The sequence below is a fragment of the Silurus meridionalis genome, chromosome 11 (assembly GCF_014805685.1).
Source record: "Silurus meridionalis isolate SWU-2019-XX chromosome 11, ASM1480568v1, whole genome shotgun sequence".
Classification (NCBI taxonomy): Eukaryota; Metazoa; Chordata; class Actinopteri; order Siluriformes; family Siluridae; genus Silurus; species Silurus meridionalis.
The window spans coordinates 20,431,201-20,455,937 of NC_060894.1; the positions used below are offsets into that span (position 1 = coordinate 20,431,201).

The 24,737-nt window shown below is 37.9% G+C and overlaps 1 protein-coding gene across 1 annotated transcript in view; it reads right to left on the bottom strand.

Moving 5' to 3' along the window:
* st8sia4 (ST8 alpha-N-acetyl-neuraminide alpha-2,8-sialyltransferase 4) overlaps positions 1-22,155 on the bottom strand; it is a 32,323-nt gene extending 10,168 nt beyond the window's left edge. The window contains exons 1-3 of the mRNA XM_046861869.1: positions 21,863-22,155; positions 13,663-13,794; positions 3,087-3,344 (exon numbers count right to left, since the gene is read on the bottom strand). Coding sequence (XP_046717825.1) covers positions 3,087-3,344; positions 13,663-13,794; positions 21,863-22,113 — 641 coding nt within the window. The 5' untranslated portion in view covers positions 22,114-22,155. The remainder of the gene's footprint in view (positions 1-3,086; positions 3,345-13,662; positions 13,795-21,862) is intronic.
* Between the last annotated feature and the right edge of the window lie 2,582 nt (positions 22,156-24,737).

Below are 24,737 nucleotides of genomic sequence, written 5' to 3' on the forward strand. Positions count from 1 at the left end.
TGCAGCAGTCTTAAAATAGCCAAGCTTCTGAGCGTGATCATCGAACAATCAAGCGTTTCATTCAAAATAGTCGACAGGGTCGCAAGAAGCGTGTGGAAAAACCAAGGCGCAAAATAACTGCCCGTGAACTGAGAAAAGTCAAGCGTGCAGCTGCCAAGATGCCACTTGCCACCAGTTTGGCCATATTTCAGAGCTGCAACATCACTGGAGTGCCCAAAAGCACAAGGTGTGCAATACTCAGAGACATGGCCAAGGTAAGAAAGGCAGAAAGTCGACCACCACTGAACAAGACACACAAGCTGAAAGCGTCAAGACTGGGCCAAGAAATATCTCAAGACTGATTTTCTAAGGTTTTATGGACTGATGAAATGAGTGAGTCTTGATGGGCCAGATGGATGGGCCCGTGGCTGGATTGGTAAAGGGCAGAGAGCTCCAGTCCGACTCAGGCGCCAGCAAGGTGGAGGTGGAGTACTGGTTTGGGCTGGTATCATCAAAGATGAGCTTGTGGGGCCTTTTCGGGTTGAGGATGGAGTCAAGCTGAACTCCCAGTCCTACTGCCAGTTTCTGGAAGACACCTTCTTCAAGCAGTGGTACAGGAAGAAGTCTGCATCCTTCAAGAAAAACATGATTTTCATGCAGGACAATGCTCCATCACACACGTCCAAGTACTCCACAGCGTGGCTGGCAAGAAAGGGTATAAAGAAGAAAATCTAATGATATGGCCTCCTTGTTCACCTGATCTGAACCCCATTGAGAACCTGTGGTCCATCATCAAATGTGCGATTTACAAGGAGGAAAACAGTACACCTCTCTGAACAGTGTCTGGGAGGCTGTGGTTGCTGCTGCATAATGTTGATGGTGAACAGATCAAAACACTGACAGAATCCATGGATGGCAGGCTTTTGAGTGTCCTTGCAAAGAAAGGTGGCTATATTGGTCACTGATTTGTTTTGTTTGGTTTTGAATGTCAGACATGTATATTTGTGAATGTTGAGATGTTATATTGGTTTCACTGGTAAAAATAAATAATTGAAATGGGTATGAATTTGTTTTTTGTTAAGTTGCCTAATAATTATGCACAGTAATAGTCACCTGCACACACAGATATCCCCCTAAAATAGCTAAAACTAAAAACTACTTCCAAAAATATTCAGCTTTGATATTAATGAGTTTTTTGTGTTCATTGAGAACATGGTTGTTGTTCAAATTAAATCCTCAAATAAAATTAATCCTCAAAAATACAACTTGCCTAATAATTCTGCACTCCCTGTATATACACACACACACACACACACACACACATGCACATATGTGCATATATGCACATATGCACATATGTATATATATATATATAAAAAAAGAATATATATATATATATAGGATATTTCATCAACTTTTTAATTATATTTCATTTATATTTATTATTCTTGTGATCTGAAATCTCTGGTAACAGAATTTCCTTCGGGATTAATAAAGTTCCTAATAAAGGGATTTTATATTATTCTGTGGTGTAAAATATTCGAGTAAATCTGTATTTAAGTGATTTTTTTGCCTACTATCTTGTTTTACTGAGTATCAAAAGACATAAGCGACTTTTACTCTCTACTCATCTACAGTTACGATTCAACACATGCACTTTTTACTCCACTGTATTTCAATCGACAGTGAACACTATCGATTTTGCACCTCTGTTAAAGACGTCATTAACGCCCCCCCCGACCCGCATCTGCTTCCTGTGGGAGACTTTTTAGCACCTCAGGCCCCGTTTTCAATCCAAAAACAGCTTGAATCAATTCCAAAAACTTAAAGAACCAGATTTTGTTGAAGGTAAATAAATACATCGTCCCTCTCCGAGACTGAGAGTTGCATCACAGCCAGCAGTGAATAATCACTTTATATAATGATTTATTTTATTTGTCCACAGTCCATAGTTTTAAGCATTTTTATGTCATTTATTATTACAAACTCTTTTAGATATTTTTAGTCTGGTTCCAAATGAAAAATCGCCAAGTATCGAGGTTCCACCGTGTTTATAAAATCCTATAAAATATAAATAGATCTGATTAGTACAGTGTTTTTCTACACTTCTCTACATAGTATTTGAACTACATAAGGAAAGTCTTGATGGGTAAATGGCTTTACTTTTAGTTAAATAAACGCCATTGAGAAAGAACGAATATATTCATACTAATCTATTTAATTTATGCGTTTCAAAAAAGACTTTTGTTTCTTATTGATTATACCGAATGACTGCTATAGAAGTCTACAGAAAAAAAAAATGACTATAAAAAAATCGTAGTGTTACATCAAGTGCATTTATACAAACCATGTGAATTAAACTGAATTTTTCCCAAGAAACTGGAGGAGATTGGTTTAAAAAAAAAAAAAAAAAAAAAAAAAAAATGCAGCTCCAGGACTCTCAGGATACACTAATTTAATTCCATATTTATACCTCCTCAGTAAAAGCTACGTCCTCGTTAAGTCCTGAACGAATCTATTCTGGGAACGCGGGAGCTGTGAAACCGCGACTCTGCTGCTTTTTTCCATTTCTTTTTTTTTTTTAAAGAAAGCTTATATTCTCCAGATGATCTTCAACTGGCTAAAAATAGCGCCTCTTTATGAGCCGCTCTTTATTATATTATATCAAGTGTCCGAACACAGACTCTACTATTGGATTTTAATGAACCACTCGGGAAAGCAGCAAAACATTTTGCGACACGGATTTCGTCCAGATTTAAGCAAACGGCAAAAAAAAAATTAATAATTTTTCAAAAAGTTTTTATTATTTAAGCCTTGTGTTATTATTGCGAGCAGGAATAAAAGTGCGAGCCGAAAAAAAAAAGTTGAATAGAAAAGTTATTGTCTGAAGGGATTGTCTGACAAGTCTTTGGCTCTAAGCCATTTCTCCTGAAGACTGGATGAAAGCAGATTCATCAGTTGCAATAAATTGTTACTCCGCTGCATACGTGATCTCTAAGAGCAGCCTGACGGAGACGTTTCCAGAGAGGCTTTTTACCATTGACATCTCAGTCATCAGGGACAGAGTTCAATACTTTACTAACCGAATAAAAGCTAAAAGAAATTACCGTATAACGAAATCATGGCTGTCTATTTCCTTCCCACATCCGCTCTTGAGGAGCACACCGGAGTTGCCCACCACAGCACAGGTCTTAAACCTTTTGTTCTTGAGAGGCGACACCTCAGGAAGCAGGCTGTGCAGTGCGTGCGAGACGTTCAGCGTCCTGCGTCGGTCCAGAACATAGTGGATGGTGTCACCGGGTTTAAAGCTGCTCTTGATCACCGAAACGTCCCTCTCTGCGTCCAAGAAGTGCAGGATGTCCTTCCTTTTAATTGAACAAAAGCACATCAGGATTGGCTGTGTTCCAAGATCAAGAAAAGACAAGTCAAGTTCATTGTTGCTGAAATAAAACGCATAAGCAATTTCAAGCACCTTCTCCTGGAATTGTTCTAAAATCTCCTTGGGTGCTGCTTGTTTAGTTATGTTCTCTAACACACTAAAACTGGGGACTTCTAGAAACATAATAATAATAATAATATATTATTATTAGAATACTGAGACCATGTGACCACAGGAATATGGGTAAATGGGGGTACTTATATAATCACAAATTAAGAGCCATTTTTTTTATATCGTCATGAAATATGATCCCAGTTAAATCCATTTAGGTTTCAGGTTAGAAAATGAGGCAGAGCTCTGAGGAGGGGGTGCAGATTTCTCTACATTACTGTATTATACTGATCAAAATGACGCACATTACATTACACTTAAGAGAGTTTATCTGCCCCCTGAGAGCTTAACAAGCTTTACTGCTGCATCACTGACAGCTTCCTGACGAACTCCATCACACTGAGGTATTGTCGATTCACAGTGTGTGAAGGCAGCTGAAAATCACCCAAAGAATCATTGGCATCCAGCTACCTGCCATTAAGCACCTTCACCACAGAAGATCTCCAGGCTGTGCACAAAAATCATCATCATCATCATCACTCTTTATATCTCAGTCTGTTTAACCTCCTTCCATCCAGAAGGAGGAACTAGAGAAATCTATCTATCTATCTATCTATCTATCTATCTATCTATCTATCTATCTATCTATCTATCTATCTATCTATCTATCTATCTATCTATCTATCTCCATCTGTATCCATCTGTATCCATCTGTATCTATCCATCTATCTATCTGTATCTATCCATCTATATCTATCCGTACCTATCCATCTGTATCTATCCATCTATATCTATCCATCTATATCTATCCATCTATATCTATCCATCTATATCTATATCCATCTGTATCTATCTGTATCTATCCATCTATCCATCTGTATCTATCCATCCATCTCTATCCATCTATCCATCTCCATCTGTATCTATCCATCTATCTGTATCTATCCATCTATATCTATCCGTACCTATCCATCTATATCTATCCATCTGTATCTATCCATCTATATCTATCTATATCTATCTATCCATCCATCCATCCATCCATCCATCCATCCATCCTTCCATCCTTCCATCCATCTATCTCCATCTGTATCTATCTATATCCATCTGTATCTATCCATCTGTATCTATCCATCTGTATCTATCCATCTGTATCTATCCATCTGTATCTATCCATCTATCTATCCATCTATCTATCTGTATCTATCCATCTATCTATCTGTATCTATCCATCTATATCTATCCATCTATATCTATCTGTACATATCTGTACATATCTATCTATCTGTATCCATCAATCTATCTAACTATCCATCTATATCTATCTGTATCTATCCATCTATATCTATCCGTACCTATCCATCTATATCTATCCATCTGTATCTATCCATCTATATCTATCCATCTATATCTATCTATCTATCTATCTATCTATCCATCCTTCCATCCTTCCATCCATCTATCTATCTCCATCTGTATCTATCTATATCCATCTGTATCTATCCATCTGTATCTATCCATCTATCTATCTGTATCTATCCATCTATCTATCCATCTATCTATCTGTATCTATCTGTATCTATCCATCTATCTATCTGTATCTATCCATCTATATCTATCCATCTATCTATCCATCTATCTATCCATCTATATCTATCTGTACATATCTGTACATATCTATCTATCTGTATCCATCAATCTATCTAACTATCCATCTATATCTATCTGTATCTATCCATCTATATCTATCCGTACCTATCCATCTATATCTATCCATCTGTATCTATCCATCTATATCTATCCATCTATATCTATCTATCTATCTATCTATCTATCCATCCTTCCATCCTTCCATCCATCTATCTATCTCCATCTGTATCTATCTATATCCATCTGTATCTATCCATCTGTATCTATCCATCTATCTATCTGTATCTATCCATCTATCTATCCATCTATCTATCTGTATCTATCTGTATCTATCCATCTATCTATCTGTATCTATCCATCTATATCTATCCATCTATCTATCCATCTATCTATCTATCTATATCTATCTGTACATATCTGTACATATCTATCTATCTGTATCCATCAATCTATCTAACTATCCATCTATATCTATCTGTATCTATCCATCTATCTATCTATCCATCCATCCATCTCTGTCTCTATCTATATGTCTCTCTGTCTCTCTCTATCTCTCGGTCTGTCTATCTATTATATATATGTCTCTATCTATATGTCTCCATCCATCCATCCATCCATCCATCCATCCATCATTCTGTGTTCATTTAATAACCATTGAAAGCTTAAGGACATTTTTAGAGAACATTTAAAAGTGAACTCGAGGCTCAAGTGCTGTGATTCAGATCTCACTAACACTCTGTTTCAGCTGTTACAAGCAACTAATGAGGAAGTGTGCGTGACACCCGTCTGTGAGTGTCAACAAGACTTGACATTTTCCAAACAACACACTGCAGATAACACGGCGCTAAGTAATTACAGTAGGCTTGTTTCCGCCGCCACATGTGGGAACTGATCCTGAGATTCTACAGTTTTATAAACACAGCCTTTTACTGTGGACAAACGTCACTGGCCAACTGCAACCTTCAGGCCTGTCTCCACTGAGAGCACTGATCCAGGACCTGTGGATCTTCATCACTAGTTAAAGCAGGGAATGCACAGAGACAAAACCCGTATGTAGACACATGCATACTGAACATGCCTTTCCAAATCCATGGGCATTATTATTGAGTTGCTCCTCCTGTGCTGCTATAACAACCCTAACTCTTCTGGGAAAGCTTTTCATGAGATTTCAGAGCAGTGGGGATTCAGCAATGTAGGAAACAGCAGACAGTTGTACAGAATCAATTAAATGGATGCACCAAAACATTCGCAATTTGTTAAAAGCAAATTGCTCTTATGATGTGCAGAAGTGACCTCATGATGTGGAGGTTGAACAAGTAGTTTTGAGAATTACATTTCTGATCTGAGAAACGCTCCGAGGCAACTGAGAAATACTAAATGGTAAAAAAATAGAAATCACGAAAACAAAGCTTACAAATAGATTGTAATAACCCAATAAGCTTCTCGAGGCCAGGTAAAGATGCCTCGGTCTTATGAGCATCCCTCTCAGTTTTAGCTAGCTCTTCCACAGAATGTCTGTAGTCTACACGTAGAGTATGTGGTGCCCACTTTTGTGTTCACCTTCTCCTTCGCATAATCACACAGGTTCTTCACGGAATTGAGGTCCAGCCATTTTGCATTCTAGTCAATGCCACTCTCCTAAGGAATGCCACAAGTTTCAGTCCTACGCACCCTGGAGTTTTCATCATTCATACACACGAGTGGACAGAAAATGCCAAAAATAATCTCAGCATCTGGCCATAAAGCTGACAATCTGCTTTAGATCAATTTGTTCTATTAAAAACACGTATCCAACAGGCATTGCGAAAGAAGGTGCTGCTATTACAGAACACCTTTTTTTGTTGTTATACCTTTCTTGCCTTTCACCTTTTATTTTTAGCTTCAGGTTCATCCGCTGTTTGTTCTTAGGGGTTTTGAGAAGACAAGTAAAAGACATGCCCAGAGAGAAAAATCATGCCGAGGATGAGTCACAACATCAACTCGGGCCACGTCACAGCCTTCTGGTTTACATCATGCGGTCGGTTCGCCTCGTGGCACAACTCGCCACCACAGTGACTTTGGTTGAAGCTCGATGTTTGAACTTCAAACTCATACATATTCCAATTCTTTTATGATCTCTTGAATTGAGTTGGAATTCTTCAGATTGGTTGGAGCCACGTCATTTTTTTTCCTCCTCCAGCTCAATCCTGGTGCTTCAAAGGGGCCAGAATTGGTTCTCGGAGCAGATATTTTTATTGTGAGAGGAACTTGAAAAATATTAGAAAGAATATCGGGTCAGGAGACAGGAAAGCCAAAACAACCATTAGAGAAAACCTGAGAACTGGGACTTTTTTCCCCCTCAGTGAAGTCCAAATGTCCTCACAAAAACTAAATGTGACAGTTTTGACCACATGGTTTACATCTTATTGTTCAGATTTAAAATTTAGATCCAAATTGTTACCACAGCATTATTTATCTACATCAATCATGTCGGAGGGTCCTCACAAGGATAGTAAGACAGATAAGTGAGTGTTTCTTTCAATGCTATAATGCAAGTGATTAGCACCAGGAAATGTCCTCGCTTTTCTTTAACACCCACCTAAAAAAGGCTGCATATGATTAAACACAAATTATGTCTCTCATTAATTTGCATTCAGCTCACATGCTCCAGAAAATGCAAATGACCCCTCTCGTCCTTTTTTATTTATTTATTTATTCACAGGTTTGTGTTACAGGAATCTGAATAATCATTAGAAAACTGAAGAACTGCTAAACGCCTTACAAGCGACCAGCACCAGAACGTAGATAAAATAATCAGTGCACAAAACTAATCACAAGTGTGTGCTGGTTAGACTCATTGGCCAATTTAATAGGAACAAATATCCCCATTCTCATGCTTTACTCATACAATTAGCCAATCGGGTAGCGGCGTCAGTGGATGGCGAACATCAGATTCAGGAAAAATGGAGACTGTTGGTGTCAGTCGCTCTTAAGGGGAGCTCCTTGACTGTGACCATTATTACTGAATCTCTCTGAAATAAGGCATATATAATTGCATTTTATATATAATCTTTTCCACAGATGGACTCTATCAAGGTGTAAGAACATCTCAGCAACAATCAAGAGAAGCTGAGCAACTTGTTGTTGCAAAGGGTCTAAAGACTTGTAATACTTATGTACATGTGATATTTCAGTTTTGTAAATTGGGGGAAAAAAAAAATACCGTATTTTCCGGACTATAAGCCGCTACTTTTTCCCCACATTTTGAACCCCACGGCTTAAACAACGAAGCGGCTAATTTATGGATTTTTCCGGGGTTTTTCACGGTTTCACAAACTTCAAGCCAAAAAACTGAGCCTCATAACATTAGACCAATGAAATTGCCGAACGGGTTCAGGTGAACCAATGAAACTCTTTATATTAAATCGGATGCGCTCCCACTGAATCGGTCATCATAAATATGGATGATGTTCCTCTGATGTTTGACCTGCCGCTCACTCGGACTGTCTACAGGAAATGCAAATCATTCGTCACGCTGAAAACAACCGGGCATAAAAACACACTTCACCTGTGTTCTGAGCTGCACGGCATCGGGAGAAAAGCTTCACCGATGGTGATTTTTAAACGCACGACGATGCCAAAAGATAAACTCCCGAGAGAAATAGTTGTGAAAGGAAGGAGGAAGACAGTGAACAATGACTTTCTTGGTAGGCTCCTGTTTAGATACAAGCCGTGTAACAGACACTGTCTTTCATTAAAGCCTGTGTAAAGTTCATTAGTTTCAGTGTAGACAAAATAAAAATCTTTGTCAAATTCAGTGGGTGCGGCTTATATATGGGTGCGCTTAATAGTCCGGAAATTACGGTACAGACATTCCTAAAGTTCGAGTGAAGATTAATGAGAAAAAAAATCAGTTTGAACAAATGTGGAATCAGTCTACAATATAACAACAAAAAACTAAGTGAAGGGGTCTTTCTGAGAGAAAAAAAAAAAGTAAAAGATATAAAAAATAAATGTATTTTTTATTATTATTTATTTTGTATAATTTATATTTATATATTAAAAAAATATATTTTCTATATATTTATATTAATTTCTTTAATTTTATTTATTTTTGTGCACATTTTAACCAGTCAAATGAAACTCTGCTGAATCTAATCTGCCAAACTTACTAGCAAAATATTATTTTTACAGGCAAAATTTTACGTATACATGTCGTTAATAAGAACATAGAAAGAAAAGAGGAAAACAGAATTCTCGAGGCGTTCTACTAAACGCTCCATAACGCAACACTAAAACCTACACATAATTTGCGGGACAGAAACGTTAACGTGAGCACAGGATTTTCGCTTCAGTGTTATTTTGCATAGCGGTTTTAACAACACTGTCCCAAAACGGCTTTAGGGAAGTTAATAGATTGCGGCTATAACTTTTTACAGCTTAGTTTAGTCCTTAATGAGCGTGCCAGTGGTGATGGTGGTGAGGGAAAATCCACCCTGAGATGGTATGAGGAAGAAACCTTGAGAGGAAGCAGATTTAAAATGGATCTCATCCTCAGCCGAGTGACCGAATGTCCATAGTTGTAGACTGTTTATAGGTTTGTTTCCAGTGTCTTGATTAGGAACATGTTGTTCACACTTGTCCGATGCCTGAATTTGAAGACCTCTTTGACCTCGGTGTAAAATCTGTTGAGCCGTATGCATCTCCAGCTGCATAATGCGATGACGCCTTTCTACTCCTGTAGCTCCTCTCACCCTACAGGCGTACCCGAGTCACCCTGATGCTCTTCTTCTGGAGCTTTGTGCACTTGTGACTCACCTTCTCCAGCTACAGATGTTCCCACATGACTACCTAAAAGATCTGCACTTCTCCAAAATATCCAAATTTATCCCTAAATCTCCCCATTGTCTCAGTATATAATCTCACACTGTACACCTGCTGCTGTAATCATGAAGACTGTCGTGGATCAGACTCATGACTCAGGCTGAACATGTTTTCACACATCATCTAATCCTGTATACTGTAATGTGATCTAATCACCCAGAAGAGGACGAGTTCCCATTTCAGTCTCGAAAGCTTCTTAATAATTATGTCTCAGTAAAATTTTAGTTGCAATCGTATGTTTTTTTTTCCAGAAATGGAACCACAAATCCTACAGATTTACTTGTCCATTTCGACAGTTTTATCCTCCTTAAATAATTTTTGATCTCTGTCACGCAAACCGCGAATCTGTTTTTCTTAATCATTAATCATTTAAAATGTTTTCTCTCAGAGCAAAAATGAAAATCCTTAAATAACCACTTGTTCAACCTCCACATCATGGAGTCACTTTTGCACATCATAAAAGCAATTTCTCGTTTTTTCACTCATTTTTAAAGATTTTTGTAATGGTAATTTTTGTACAAATTATAACCCCTAATATAAGAAATGCTAGTATAAAAACTAATAATTCACAATTAAAAATAAAAATAATTAACAAATTAACTCGCACTTTATCATTGAGGAGAGTTGTGGCTGGCGTGAGGGAGACGAGAGAGGAGGAGGAGAAGAAAGAGGAACGGGTTACTTCTTGGAAATCGTAAATCGTAGCTCGTTGCACTCAAATGGTTAATCCAGTTGTCATCATCGGTCAAGCTACAATTTCTAATAAACTTTATGTAAATGAGTCTTGAATTGACGAATCGCGCAGATGAATCTTGAATGTCGCTAACGAAGGCGAGTGAACGGCACCAGACCAACTGACTAGTTCTCTAAAACAGGTCAAAGGTGAATCTCGTGACGCTTTAATTACAATTTCTGAAAATGGAAGAACATTCAGGAAACGAACAAAGTACCGTAAAAGTGTAAATCCTGTTCGGACTCTTGCAATTGAAATCCCACATCCTGTCTTCTTCTTCTTCTGGCTGCTCCCATTAGGGGGCGCAACAGCGGATCATCCGTCTCAATACCCTCCTGTCCTCTACATCTGGCTCTTTTACACCAACTACCTGCATGTCTTCCCTCACCACATCCATAAACCTCCTCCTTGGGCTTCCTCTTTTCCTCCTTCCTGGTGGCTCCATCCTCACGTTCTCCTACCAATATAACTCATGTCCCCCCTCTGCACATGTCCAAACCATCTCAATCTCCTATCACCTTGTCTCCAAAATGTCCTACATGTGCTGTCCCTCTAATAAACTCGTTTCTAAGAAATCACACATCCTGTAACGTGTACATTTGTGCTGTTAAAATTCGGAGATGCCACACAGAAGAAATTCGGCCTCGCGCGTTTTCAATCGTTGTGATCCAAACCATAGTTTACATCAGGAAACACTGAAACCGTACAGTACCGTAAAAAGTACAGGCTTTTGTAAGAAATCCAGTGTGGTGCAGTTTATACAAAATGTTTTGAGGAAAACACTTAAATTTTAAAGATGATTAAACAAAATATGCCAAAGCAACTGAGGGAAAAAACAAAAACAACACTAATCTGACATGAGGAAGTGATTTTTATCTTCGCCTACTCAGCTCCTTTCCTTTCATCTTTTCTAGCTGCAAAACAAAAAACGTACAAACTGTGCATAAATGCTCGAGCGAAACGGCGTATGTTCAAATACGTGTGACCTGGACGATGCAAAGCATGCGGTCTGTATCTCAGCAGCGTTGCATTTCCGTCTTTGAGGAAGTGTGACCCTGTACTATCTTTAGCATGAATTACAGAGGTCCAGTTCAGCAGACACCTAAAACAAATGCATGTACGATCAAACCACATTCCAGAACTCCACCCTTTTCTCTACACAGCTGTCTTTTTCCACCATGTTCGAACATTTCATGTTGAGCGTTACTCATGTTTCCCAGCCAAATGAAGTATTTGCATACTCCCACAACCTCGATATATTATCAGCATATAATGGCTAATGCACCTGCTTGACATTCAGCTCTCTCACAGCAAGACAGAAAACTAGCATCGGCGACAGCATTCACGCAGACGCAAATAACCACTATGAAACACTCTGACCTTCATTAGAAAAAAACTAGCGTGCTAAAACACGCCTTTCCTAATGAACTAGTCTGGTTCATTAACCTATTTTTTCGTAAATAATGATTTTAAATATAACATGCGTTAAGCTGCCATCTCAGATGTATGTCAGAATCTCTGACGTTTTACATGTGTTCCAACAAAAACGTAGCATTTTGAAAAACGCTCTCCAAAAGGGATCGATTTGAAAATGGCGTTCCGTTTTTAGTCGTCGCCGCGATGTTTCGAAGCGAGTAAATAAACGGCAGGCAGCCACAGGTCGAAGCGCCTCACGTTTCGCTCACGTGCGGTACAGGGACGTGAGCGTTTCGGACGTTTCGGTGCGGATCGAAAAACGACAGTGTGGCCGCTTTTAGACGAAGATGCCGTTTTCAAATCCGGATTAATATCCGGATTGGTGTTTTGTTAAAAAAAAATATACGTAATTTTATATTTTAGAAAAACCAAAACCAAATAGGGCAATAATTTGAAAACAAATTTTTTTAATACTGTGTTCTCCCCCATACTCATCCATACTTTTTCATACTTTCCCAGAATGTGTAGGACGCCTGTTCACAATGTGACGAGTGTCTCTTCTAAGTTTGCAAATGTTAACATGGAAATTAATATGCTACATATAAAAACGCATCAATACACCAAACTATTTTTGTGGTGACTTATAAAGTACAATTGGCCTCTGAGGCGATTTTTTCCCCCACAAAAACGTGGGGTCAGAACAAATTAGATTAGATTAGATTAGATTAGACTTTATTGTCATTACACATGTACAAGTACAAGGCAACGAAATGCAGTTTGGGTCCAACCAGAGTGCAATAACAGCAAGTGCAGGATATACAGTGTTTACAAGATTTACATAAATAAAATAAAATGCTATTATAGGACTATAAACAGTAATTTACAGATGTGTATGTACTATGAACATAATATACAGATGAATATATATGTTGAAAATACTTAATAAAACAGATGAATACTAGTAAATTGATAAGTATAATAAGCGCTCATGCGTATTTTTTATTTGATTTTATTGGATTTTTGATACCATTTTAATCGTTTGGAATCATTAAATGCACAACCAATTGTCTAGTCTTTTAATCTTAACAGCATTAATGACATATCTATAAAGCATCATTATGGTTACGGAAAATTACTGACATACTCGGTAAAAAGATTTAGCGTATCGTTAAAATGACGATTGCGATATTATCTCACGCGATATATCACACCCCAGCTTTCATATTTCGCTACTGAAAATTGTCGTATTTTGGGAGGAAAAAGCTCTCGGGTAACTGGAAGCTGTATTGCATTCGATGAAGTGATCGAGACTTAAACTCTTATCATAAAGTGCAGAAGGAGTAAATTGCAGCGGTTGCATAACGTAACAGATCTGATAAATATTGCTGTGGTTTACATCTCCAGCATTCCATCCCTGTTTAGAAGCTCAATGCTGAAACATTTGTTCAAAATACCATCGGCACTGAGATACCAGCGAATACATGTCACCTCAGAAATGTTTAATATCAGCACTTAGAAAGGTTACACTTACCTTATGAGGCCAACGAGAGTAGAATTGACCTTCCACCCTTCCTGCGAGGGCTGCATGTACGCCGCGAGGTTCTTGCGAAAGCCTTTATCGCTGCCATTGACCATTAGTCTTAAAGTATGCAACTCGCCCTCGCTGCGAAGAAAAAAAAAAAGAGCAGTAATTTCTGACAACGAATTTCCCTCAGGGAGAGTAAATCAGGTGTGAAATTCACATGAATCGGTTACGCTGTTGCTGTTTGGTCGAGTCAAGAGAAGCAGGAATACCAAAAGAACAGAAGATTTTCAGCACTATGAGAAAACACAAAGCATGGTTATTTTTTATTATTAGAGTTTTTCTCAGTCGCTTTGGAGCGTTTCTCAGCTCAGAAATGAAATTTCTCAAAACTACTTGTTCAGCCTCCACATCATTTAGTCACTTGTGCTCATCATAAAAGCATTTTCTCGTCGCTTTGATCAAATTGCGAACGCTTTTGTACATCATTTAACTGATTGTGTACGAGTGTCTGCTGTTTCCTACATTATCAGTTATGTTCATGTTGTTTAAAATATATTCTACTGGTTTCACCTGAACAGTTTTAACCCCCTAAACATCTCAGCATCAGTTCATTGTATGTCATTGAATGCAAAAAGATTAAAGCAGTTGTCAGAATCTGTGATCTAAAATTTCTATTAAACTTTATATTTGGAAATGTGTTGAATTGATGAATTGTGCAGATGAATCTTAAACGTCACTAATGAAGGCGAGTGAACGGCATCAGATCAACCAATGATCAACCAGTTCTCTAAAACAGGTCAAAGGTGAATCTGATGAACTACTAAGAAACAAACGATCACTTGTACAGAACAGTAAAAATGTGAATCCTGTCTGGTCTTTTACAATAAATATAAATCAAATATGCAACAAAAATAAATGTGTGCTGCTGAAATTCATAGATACCAAACAGGAAGTCAAATTTTGTGCATTTTCAGTCCCTGTGATCCAAACTATAGTTTATATCAAGAAATCCTGAAACTGTGCAGCGTCACACTGAAAACACGACTAAACATTTTGATGATTTTGTTTGTGAACAATCATGAAGGCACTTTTTATTCTAAAGGGAATGAGATGTTCATTCACACAAATACTCACTTTTGAAAGATGAACTGAGGATTTTGACAAAAGTTCAGGCTTTTGCAAGAAATCCAATGTATTGTGCTGTTTGTACACATCGTTTTGAGAAACACACTGACTGGTGTGCAAATATTAATAATGATTCGAAAAACGCTCCAAAGCAAATGAGAAAATCTGTAACATCACTATTTACCGCGGTTATGTAACACATTTGGTTATTTTTTCAGTTTTCTTTATACACACAGGCTCTTTGTGTGTTTCGCACTTCAAGGCACTTAATATATTATTTCACAGCTGTTGTGTTTTCCTGCAAATCAATGCAATAGAGACGAGGGGCCGACAGAAAAGCCACATCCTGTTGCAAAACTCGGTACTAAATAGCTTGAGAAGATCGTTCTTTTGCTGTTTTTTTGCTCTCTGGATTCCTTTAGAGCTAAACATTAAATCAACATAGCGAATATTTTCAGCTAAGCGAGGATTGTGACCCAAAAAGTGAAAAAAGAGAAAAGAAAACGCAGTTGGGGCAGGGGGTAGTGGTGGCAAGCAGGTTCAGAAAGTGAAAAAGAGCAGTAGAAATAGAAACACTTCACCAGCAGCGCCTAAACGAGTTCACGGAAGCCTTCATTCGTATGCACACAACAGGAAACGGCATATTGCCTGCAACTAAGCTCCCTCCTACAGCAAACCTTTTAGTAATGTGTTAAAAATGTCAGCTTTTGTATACGAATCTGACTTTTAGAGCACTGGGTTACTCCTTTACGCTACACAGAAAATGGTTAGTCTTAGAACTGGGACTTTAGTCAGCGCACGAGTCGAGTGTGTGAAAATCCGAGTCCAGTTTACAGAAGAGCATGAATGCAAGCGTGTATCGACTTGTCCGGTTGTTCCTTAAGCTTTAACACACATCTTGTCGGCGTTCACGTCTAAAATGCTAAAATACTGCAAGTGAAGCCAATTGGTGTTTGTGGAAAAAGCACTTAAACGCGTGATGTTTGAAGGACGTATCGTGGTAAGGACTGTGCTTCCAGGATAAAATTACCAATAAAAATAATAAAATACCAAATGTGTATCCTTGGTATTGGTGAATCACCAGGTTGTCCTAGTTAATAGTCCTTCACAAAATCGGCGTTCGCGTTTGTGTCGCACAAAAACACAGATCATTTAAACATCGATAAAAAGAGCACTATATTTAGTGTCATTGGGAAACGTCAAAAATGGCAGACAGCGGATGTTTTTTTTTATTAATGCTGCAATCTAGAAAAAAAAATGTATATGGTGAAAGGAAGATCGACTCAATTACTTTTGGTCGTATCGTAAAACTGCAGTTTATGCCAAATACATGCATTCAAAAATTTCTAAAAAGAAAATATTGAACAGCGAACACACACACACACACACACACACACACACACATCATTAGAAGTGTGTCAAATTCAAATTGTTTATCACATACACATTCATACAGAGTACGACGTGCAGTGAAATGCTTTTTACGACTGTTCAACATTAAACATGAAAAATAGAAATAGAAATGAATAAAAATAAAGTAAATAAATAAAATAAGTATTAAGTGTAGTATAACTGAAAAGTATGAGAATAGGTTAAGATATTATATATATTAAAGGTCGTCCTCTACCTACGATAAAGATACGTTACGACGGCCCCATCGTAAAAATGATCGTAAGTTGAAGATGGTGTAAAAAGAAATTGCGCAAATAAACGCATCGTGTGATTGGACCTAGCAAATGACTGCAACGAAAGAAATGTTTAAGACATTAATGCGCACGCTGTTATAGGACAACGATCAACTCTGAAACTCTTCCCCATGATGTTTTATTACTTTCTCGAAAGATCAGTCTCGAAAAAAGGTTTAATGAAGATACCATACCAGCATTGTGTCAGCTTGGCGTTTATATATATGGTTCCCTGGTTTTATTCTGATATTGTTATATTAATATAAATACAACCAAAAAAAATAAAAAATTTGATTTGCGAATCTCTTAAGCCCATATACTATTAACAATAGAACATTATGAAATAGAAAACGATGTTGAAACTGAAGAAATGTACCATTGTAGAGGGGAAAAATAAGGTCGTTTTAAATTTGATGGCTGCAACACGTTATAAAAAAGTTTTACCACAATGTAGCATTGCCTCTTCTTTAAACAACACTGTATACATCTGGGAACTTATGAGACCATTGTTGGACTTTTGATTGAATTTTTTGAGTGCATTTGCATCAGATACAAAATTCTAGCAGCTCATCAGTCCTGGGTCTTCTTTGTCTTATTTTTCGTTTCATGAGGTTTTCAGTTGGGGAAAGGTTTGGACTGCAGGCACGACACTTCCAGACTCATCTACTATAAAGGTATACGTCATATCTTATTACAGCCTTACCTTAAAAAGGTAACTGATGGTGCCTTTTTAGATGTGCCCTTTCCATAAGGGCTGATGCACCTCATACCATCAGAGATGCAGGATTTTAAACCGAGTGCCGATAAAAAGCCGGATTCTGAGAGACTTTGTTGCTCTACAAAACTCTAATACCCATTCACATTACTGACCTGTTGCCAATTAAACTAATTATCTGCAAAATGTTTCTCCAGCTGGTTTTATTTTTAGTAACACTTACTTTTTCAGCATTTTGTTGCCCCTGTCCCAACTTTGTTTTTGAGACCCCAAATTTTAAATTACCTTATTTTTTTTCCTTGAAATGTTGCATTTCCTCGTTTGTGACATTATCAATGTTCTACTATACATTTTTATTTCCGGAATTTTAGATTTTTGTTCACATTTTACATTTAACTTTTTTTTGCAACTGGGGTCATAAAAAATAATGCTGACTGGCCTTTATTTCATTGTTGAAGTGAAGATACTGTACAGTTATTGTCTGTTTATAGTAGAAATTCACGACGGTAGACCGATTAACCAAATAAATAATAAGCCAATAATATTTTATTTACACTGTGACAGCCAGGGACATTCGAGCTGAGAAATCTCAGTAAAAAAAAATTATAAAGAAAAGGAGAAATGACTGTACACCGTGTCGGATGCATATTGTAAAGAAAAAAAATATATTTCCACATATAAATTCAAATCTAACAAGAAGGTCTCAGCTTGCACGATCATTAAAACCGTCTGCTCGTCGAGATCAAGAGCTTTAAACGAACCGTTATTTGAAGCAGTGTTTTGTAATGTTAAACAGCAAATGATTGGTATCAGAAGGAGGGAGAGGTAACAGTCTGAATCTGTTTACGCTCCTACATTTTGATCTTCAGTCACAGTGATGAAAGTTTTCTGGTTAATCAATCAGAAAGTTTTCTGGCGCTTGCACGCACCACTTGAAACAGGAAACTGTAAATATATTCAGTGTTGGACAGTAATGAAGTAAAGTCTTTTTTTTGTATATCTTTACTTTACTCAAGTATTTTCATGCAATTTTTTGAAGTAGTTAAAAAGAAGGTTTTGGGCTCATGATCATTGTAATAGAAAATAAGCAGTGTTTGACTCAACATTATTAATACTATTAATAGATCAGTGTACTGAGAGTCACATTTGAGTCTTTTCACATCAATTGAGTTGATTAAGCAGAGTCTTGTGACAAAAATTATTATAGGAATATTATAGTCATAATAAGTCATAGTACTTTGGACACTTCAGTACATTTAAAGGCAAATACGTTTATAATTTTAATCAAGATCACATTTTTTTACTGGAGTCATATTTTACCTAATGTATCTCTACTTTAACTCAAATACATGGTTTGTGTACTTCGTTCACCATTTGACTAAAGGCCAAGCAGACAACCTGAGAGAGAAAGAGAGAGAGAGAGATTTTTGCTCACAGATTTACTCCTGAAGTATGGGTGTGTATTGAAGCACATCCATACAGATGTCTATGCACATTTTGCATTCACTCTCTATCCTGCAACTGGTATTCATGCAAAATGTACAATCAGGAAATGCGAGAATAAAAGAACCCGTGACATAAGGAGGGGATTAGATCCCTTAACACCGACATGCAAATGCACACAATGGCGATAGGAGGTTGTAAAACTGGAGTTTTCTCCTGCGACCTTGTAGCTCGTCAGTTATGAAGCCATAACAGCTGCGAGATTAGTGTCCATGGCGTGAGCAGAATGGACGGATATGTTTACAGGCAACAGATTTTGAGATTTCGTTCGAAATAATGCTGGATACGTGTCTCCATAATGTACGTTTTTGTTTACATCATGAACATCCATCCATTTTCGATATCCCTCATTCTTAACAGGGATACAGGGATGCCGGGACCTGGAAGCCCATCCTCAAGGAATTCAATGTTCTCCAGACAAATTGGAAATGTTCCAATCAGTCTACAATATGTCTGGGACTGATGGGAGAAAACCAAAGTACTCAGAGGAAACCCCGAAGCAGGTGGAGAATATGCAAACTCAGTATGCAAAAATAAACCCCCAAGATAATTTAACTAACCACTAAACCTCTGTGTTCCCACATCAAGATATGTGAAAGCTTAACCATCAACCATTTTTACTAAGAAGGTTGTCACTCAATGGTTAAGGCTCTGGGTTACAGCTCAGAAGGTCAGGGGTTTAAGTCCCAGTATCACCTAGCTGCCACTGTTGGGGCCCTTGAGCAAGGCCCTTAATTATCCGTGCTCCAGGGGTGCTGAATCATGGCAGACCCTGCACTTTGACCCCAGATTCCTAACATTGCTTGGATATGTAAAATAATTTCACTGTAATGTACATGTGACATTTGTAAAAGCTCCATTTCTTTCTTTTTATCATCCTACTATTTTACTTTCATTTTAAAATCTGATTTTCGAAGATTTCATAACCACCATGTCACAAGTCATTCAACACTCCTTTCTATAGCATAAAGACTGAACTAATGCATAAACAATGCACTGAAACAATATTGAATATTCATGATCAGAATTTCAAATAAATACATTTTATATCCACGACTCAAAAATAGCAGATCTGCTGTGAAAATCTGGATGTAATTGAACATCACATGTCTTCATTCATTTATTCTCTAACTGAATTATTGTGATCTGAGTCACCGTTATTTCCTGAGCTGTCTGGGGAAAAACTGAGCGCGACGAAAATCTGATTCTCTTCACAACTTAAATCTTTTTCATTCGCACTTTCAAAAATAAAAAAAAACGATCATTTTTATGATCAAACTCGAACGGGCTCAGCTGACATATTTTGTTTGCCGTTTGTCGTTTTTAGCTTCTGTTTTCTGATCGTTGGGACGAAAGACTTCTCTGTAAAATACGGAAACCACATGTTTTCAACTGTCTGTTGTCCCGTAATTGCCCCGTGTGTAATCATCTACACACAAACACACCTCACCACAAACACAATAGCCTCGTCTTCACTGCTTAGCAAATATATGCAAGTCGAGCTTTCTTCCTTTTTTTTATTTTTTTATTTGTTTATTCTTCCCTCAAACAAAAATCAATGGAATTGATTTTTGAGACTTTGGGGAAACTTTACACTTTACATTCAGATCGGTCGTGTTAATTATCGTAAGTTATTCATGTTTTATGTAAATGATATGTAAATGAAATACATAAAATTATGTTTTTTGTAAATTTCCAGAAACTTTCCATGGGAACTTCATCTGAGGAATTTGGGAAATATTTCAAGTTGGAAAGTTGACATTTATTAGATTTTTTGGCGAATTTACAAGAATTCATTATGAATTTTTGGGAAATTTACAAACAAACAAAAAAAACCATTGTTTTGTGCAAACTAATAGATTTTTTTCAAAATTGAATTTTCAACATTGATTTAATTGTTAGCATTTATTTTTTGTTATTTTTTGCACGATAGCTTACACACAGCACAAGGACATTTTAAACATAAATTCATGTAATATTTATGTAATTTATGTAAATATTCACCAAGATGGACATTTTTTTTTACCTGATTTTCTGCACAGGATTTGTATAGAGATTCTGAAATTGCATTCAATTTGCTTGTTTTTACCAAAATAATCCTGCAAGATTTTTTTTTCCCAGCTCCATTTAACATCCCGGTTATAGACTAACCTGAAATTTCCCCGTTTACTCTCATTAACTCCCATTAATACTCATGGAAAAGTTTCCAGTCATGAAGATTCCTGGAATTTTGCAACTCTAGTCATTGAGCCCAAAAGAAATAAATGAACTCATATTAGAACATGCAGGAACTTGATTCTGCTTGCAGTTCTGGGATTTTCAGAAGATCAGGAGGACCTGTGGAGAACGCTGTGGGGGGGGTTTTGCTGTATTAGTGTTTTTCAACCTTGATGCCTCAAGCAAATCTGTGTGTTAGTATATATTTGTGATTATATATTTATTTATATACATGATATTTATGTATGTAGGTGTGAATAACGGAATATATTTCTGACTCCAACATTTGACAATAAAAGCTTCTTGAATTGACGTGACTCATACGTGACTTTGCATTTATCCTTGGCGACACGGGTGACGTGGTTTAATTCGAGTTTATTAGTTTTAAGGTCTAAACACCTCCAGTGTATGAATGCTGAAGTCTGTGAAGCCTCCTTGATATGGAGCGTAGAGTAAAGCCAGCAGGTTTATACCCACACTGGGACCCCGAGAGCATAATATCAAATGAAAGACAAGTGATTTCTAAATTTAATCAGAGGTTATACATATCCTGGAGGAGGTGCAGAGGGAAGTGGCCCAGTTTCGCCTGCCTTGTGTTGTAGGAGAACTGAAGGGTTTCAGAAGCCTGTAGAAAGTGTTTGCAAAACGTTTGGAATACAAAGAAGAATGAAGAAATCAAGCAAAAGAGGTGGAGATAGAAATAGAACTGGTTTAATTCAGTTCCAGTCTGAACAAAGGGGGAAGCCCCTCATCCCATCCCATCTCATGGGCAATGAGGGATCCGATGGAAGAACATTGTCTATCGCTCAAACTTCAGGAGCTGTGTATGAAGAACAACAGCAGACCTTCTGATGCCTGAATCTCTTGGACTTTTCAGACAAAGCATGCGTGTGTGTGTGTGTGTGTGTGTGTGCCTTGTGCCCGTATCAATAGCTAGAAGGACGGAACGTCTCGCGCCTACCTTGTGAGTTGGGCTTCCTGATGCTCGTTACTTCTTGCTCTTTCTTTCGTCTTATAGAAGATCAGGAGCAGGCCAATCGTGCAGATGGTCCAGCGTTTCCGCGTGAGGCGCATTTCGCACACCGAGCCCATCTGCACCGCTTTCACACCAAACACTGCCGCGCACTTAACGCTCGCGAGCCTTTTTCTCTCCTTAGCTCGCGCGCACGCACACACACACACACACTCACACAGACACGCACGCGCACACATACACGCGCACGCACGCACGCACACGCTACCCACTACTTACTCAGCAGCTGCGGACGCTGACTCCACGAGCGCTCGCTTTTTTTTTTTTCATCTTTGATTGACGGTCGAAACAGCCAATCGACTCCGTCATATGCAAATATGTTTCAGCTCCGAGCCAATAAGAATTGCTGTAGGCGTGTCTCTTTGTCCCTGAAGTTAGAGCTCTTGTGGAGCAGACAAGAGACCAGACGGAATCAGAAATCCATAGTCCCTTGTGTCTCGTGGAGCTTTGCACTGTTTGTTCTATTTTATTGAAAAACTTATTCCATTAAAACAAAATAAAGAATATGAATGAGTTTAAAATCGTTTACAGGCATGGGGTTTTCTGTTCAAGATCCTGTCTTCTGAGAAGGTTCCTCAGTAGAGCATTAGTGTGACTGATATAAAACAAAAGACTACTATGTCCTGCTATATTCAACAGTCCCAGTTGATGTTAGGATGCTGGTGTCAGAGCTCATGATTAGCCATGATACACCATCCTGGTGGCACTGAGGATTAGGGGCCTTATTAAAGGGCCCAAGTGTCACAGCTTGGCAACACTGGGATTTGAACCCCCAACAAGTGAGCTACCACCGCCTCCATGGCTTAACAGCTATGTCTTAAATAAAACTCTTTACACACCGTTCAGGCATAAGTCTATGACCACCTACCTAATATTGTGTTGGTCAACATTTTGTTGTCAAAACAGAACTTCTTCAGCAGTTTGAGCTACAGAAGCTCATCTGTTGGATCAGACCACACGGACCAGCCTTTACTCCACAAGTGCATCAGTGACCCTGTTTACCACTGTTCCTTACTGATAGATACTGACCACTGCAGACACACCACAAGAGCTGCAGTTTAGGAGACGCTCTGACCCAGTCGTCTAGACGTCACAATTTAAAGAAAAAAAAAAAAACGCTAAAATCCTTACACTTGCCCATTTTTCCTGCTTCTAACATCAACTTTTGAGGACAAAATGTTCATTTGCTGCCTAATAAATAAATCTGCCCACTAACAGCCATGATGAGGAGATCATCAGTGTTAATCACTTCAACGCTCATAACGTTATAATGTCATGATGTTAACCTGACCTGTGTATGTCTTAACAGACTTCTGACCATCAAAGAAATGGTGACTTTGGAAGCACACAAAGATATATGATGTATTTGCATGGTGTAGTATGGTTACAATTTCCCTTCACCTGATCTAAGACGCCTGAAAATTTGCACCTGCGCACAAAGTGAGCTCCACTAAGAAACAGTTTGGTCCGAGTTGGAAGGAAAAAAACTCCGCTGTCCTGCACAGTGACCTGACGTCAAACCCAGCTGATACACATCTGGGAACCGGAACTGAAACTGGATCACATGTCAAGCACAACATCAGCATTCATTGCTTTTGTGGCTGAATGGGGAAAATTCCAAAGCATTCTATTCCAAAAAGGATATAATGTTGGAATTAGATGTTCAAGAAACATAAATGGGAGATGAGGAGGCCACAAAGCTTTGGCTATATATAGTGTACATTACTGAATTTTTCACATCGACTACATTTAACTGACTTGTTTACACAGCATATTGTTTACTTCATTGTATATTGTTTTGTACTATAGCAACTGGTTCCCTCGGTTCCCAGACGTATTTAAAAAGATGTTTAAAAGGAGAGTTTTGCTATCTAACTTCAACTCAAACCTTAAAATGCTAATATGTTTTCTATTGTGAATAAAATGTGTTTATGAGATTTGTAAATCATTGCATTGTGTTTTTATGCACACTTTTGCTGCAGTACTATAACTATGAACTATATTGTAGGAAAATAGGCCATGATGTGTTAATGAAAATATATGTTTTGGACACAAAAGTACACCATGAATCCTGATTAAATTTGTAAGCTGTAAATCTGTGTGTATATAAAACCCAATAGTCAAAAGCTTTATGTTATGGTTTCCATATAACATGTATAGCATGGAGTACCACAGAAAGACCATCCTACACTATAACATCCATTCAAGTGTTCCAAGTGTCCCATTAGCTAAAAGTCATAAGGCTCACATCTATAAGACACTGTATTCACAGCAAGGTGGCATAAGCACCATTTGGTTGAACACATAATCCAATAAGAAATACCTCCACAAGTCCAGTCCCATCACTCCAAACAATGGAAGGCATATGGATAATGGTTTGGATGAGATTCCGGCTGAGCAAATCTGCTTTTATGAATCTGCTTTTAAAAAAATGTCTTGTTCTGAAAAATATTGTGGGTCTATTAGGTCTCGGACTGGGGTCATCGCTTAGCCAAGTTCTACCTTCCAAAAAAAAAAAAAAACAATGAGTGATAGCTGCACTCAGATAATTTAACCAACTTCAAACTCCATGTGATTTACACAAAATAGGGGGTACAGTGAATTGGCAATTGCTGCGATCCTTGGCGAGAGTGACAGAAATTGAAGGGCTGTTACTGTTAAGAGCTCGGTACAGACATGACCTAAGAGCTAAAACCCCACTGAGGTTCTATGGAAAACAGTAGTGAAAGCATTGAGAGAGATAGACAGAGAGACAGAGAGACAGAGACAGAGACAGAGAGAGAGAGAGAGAGAGAGAGTGAAA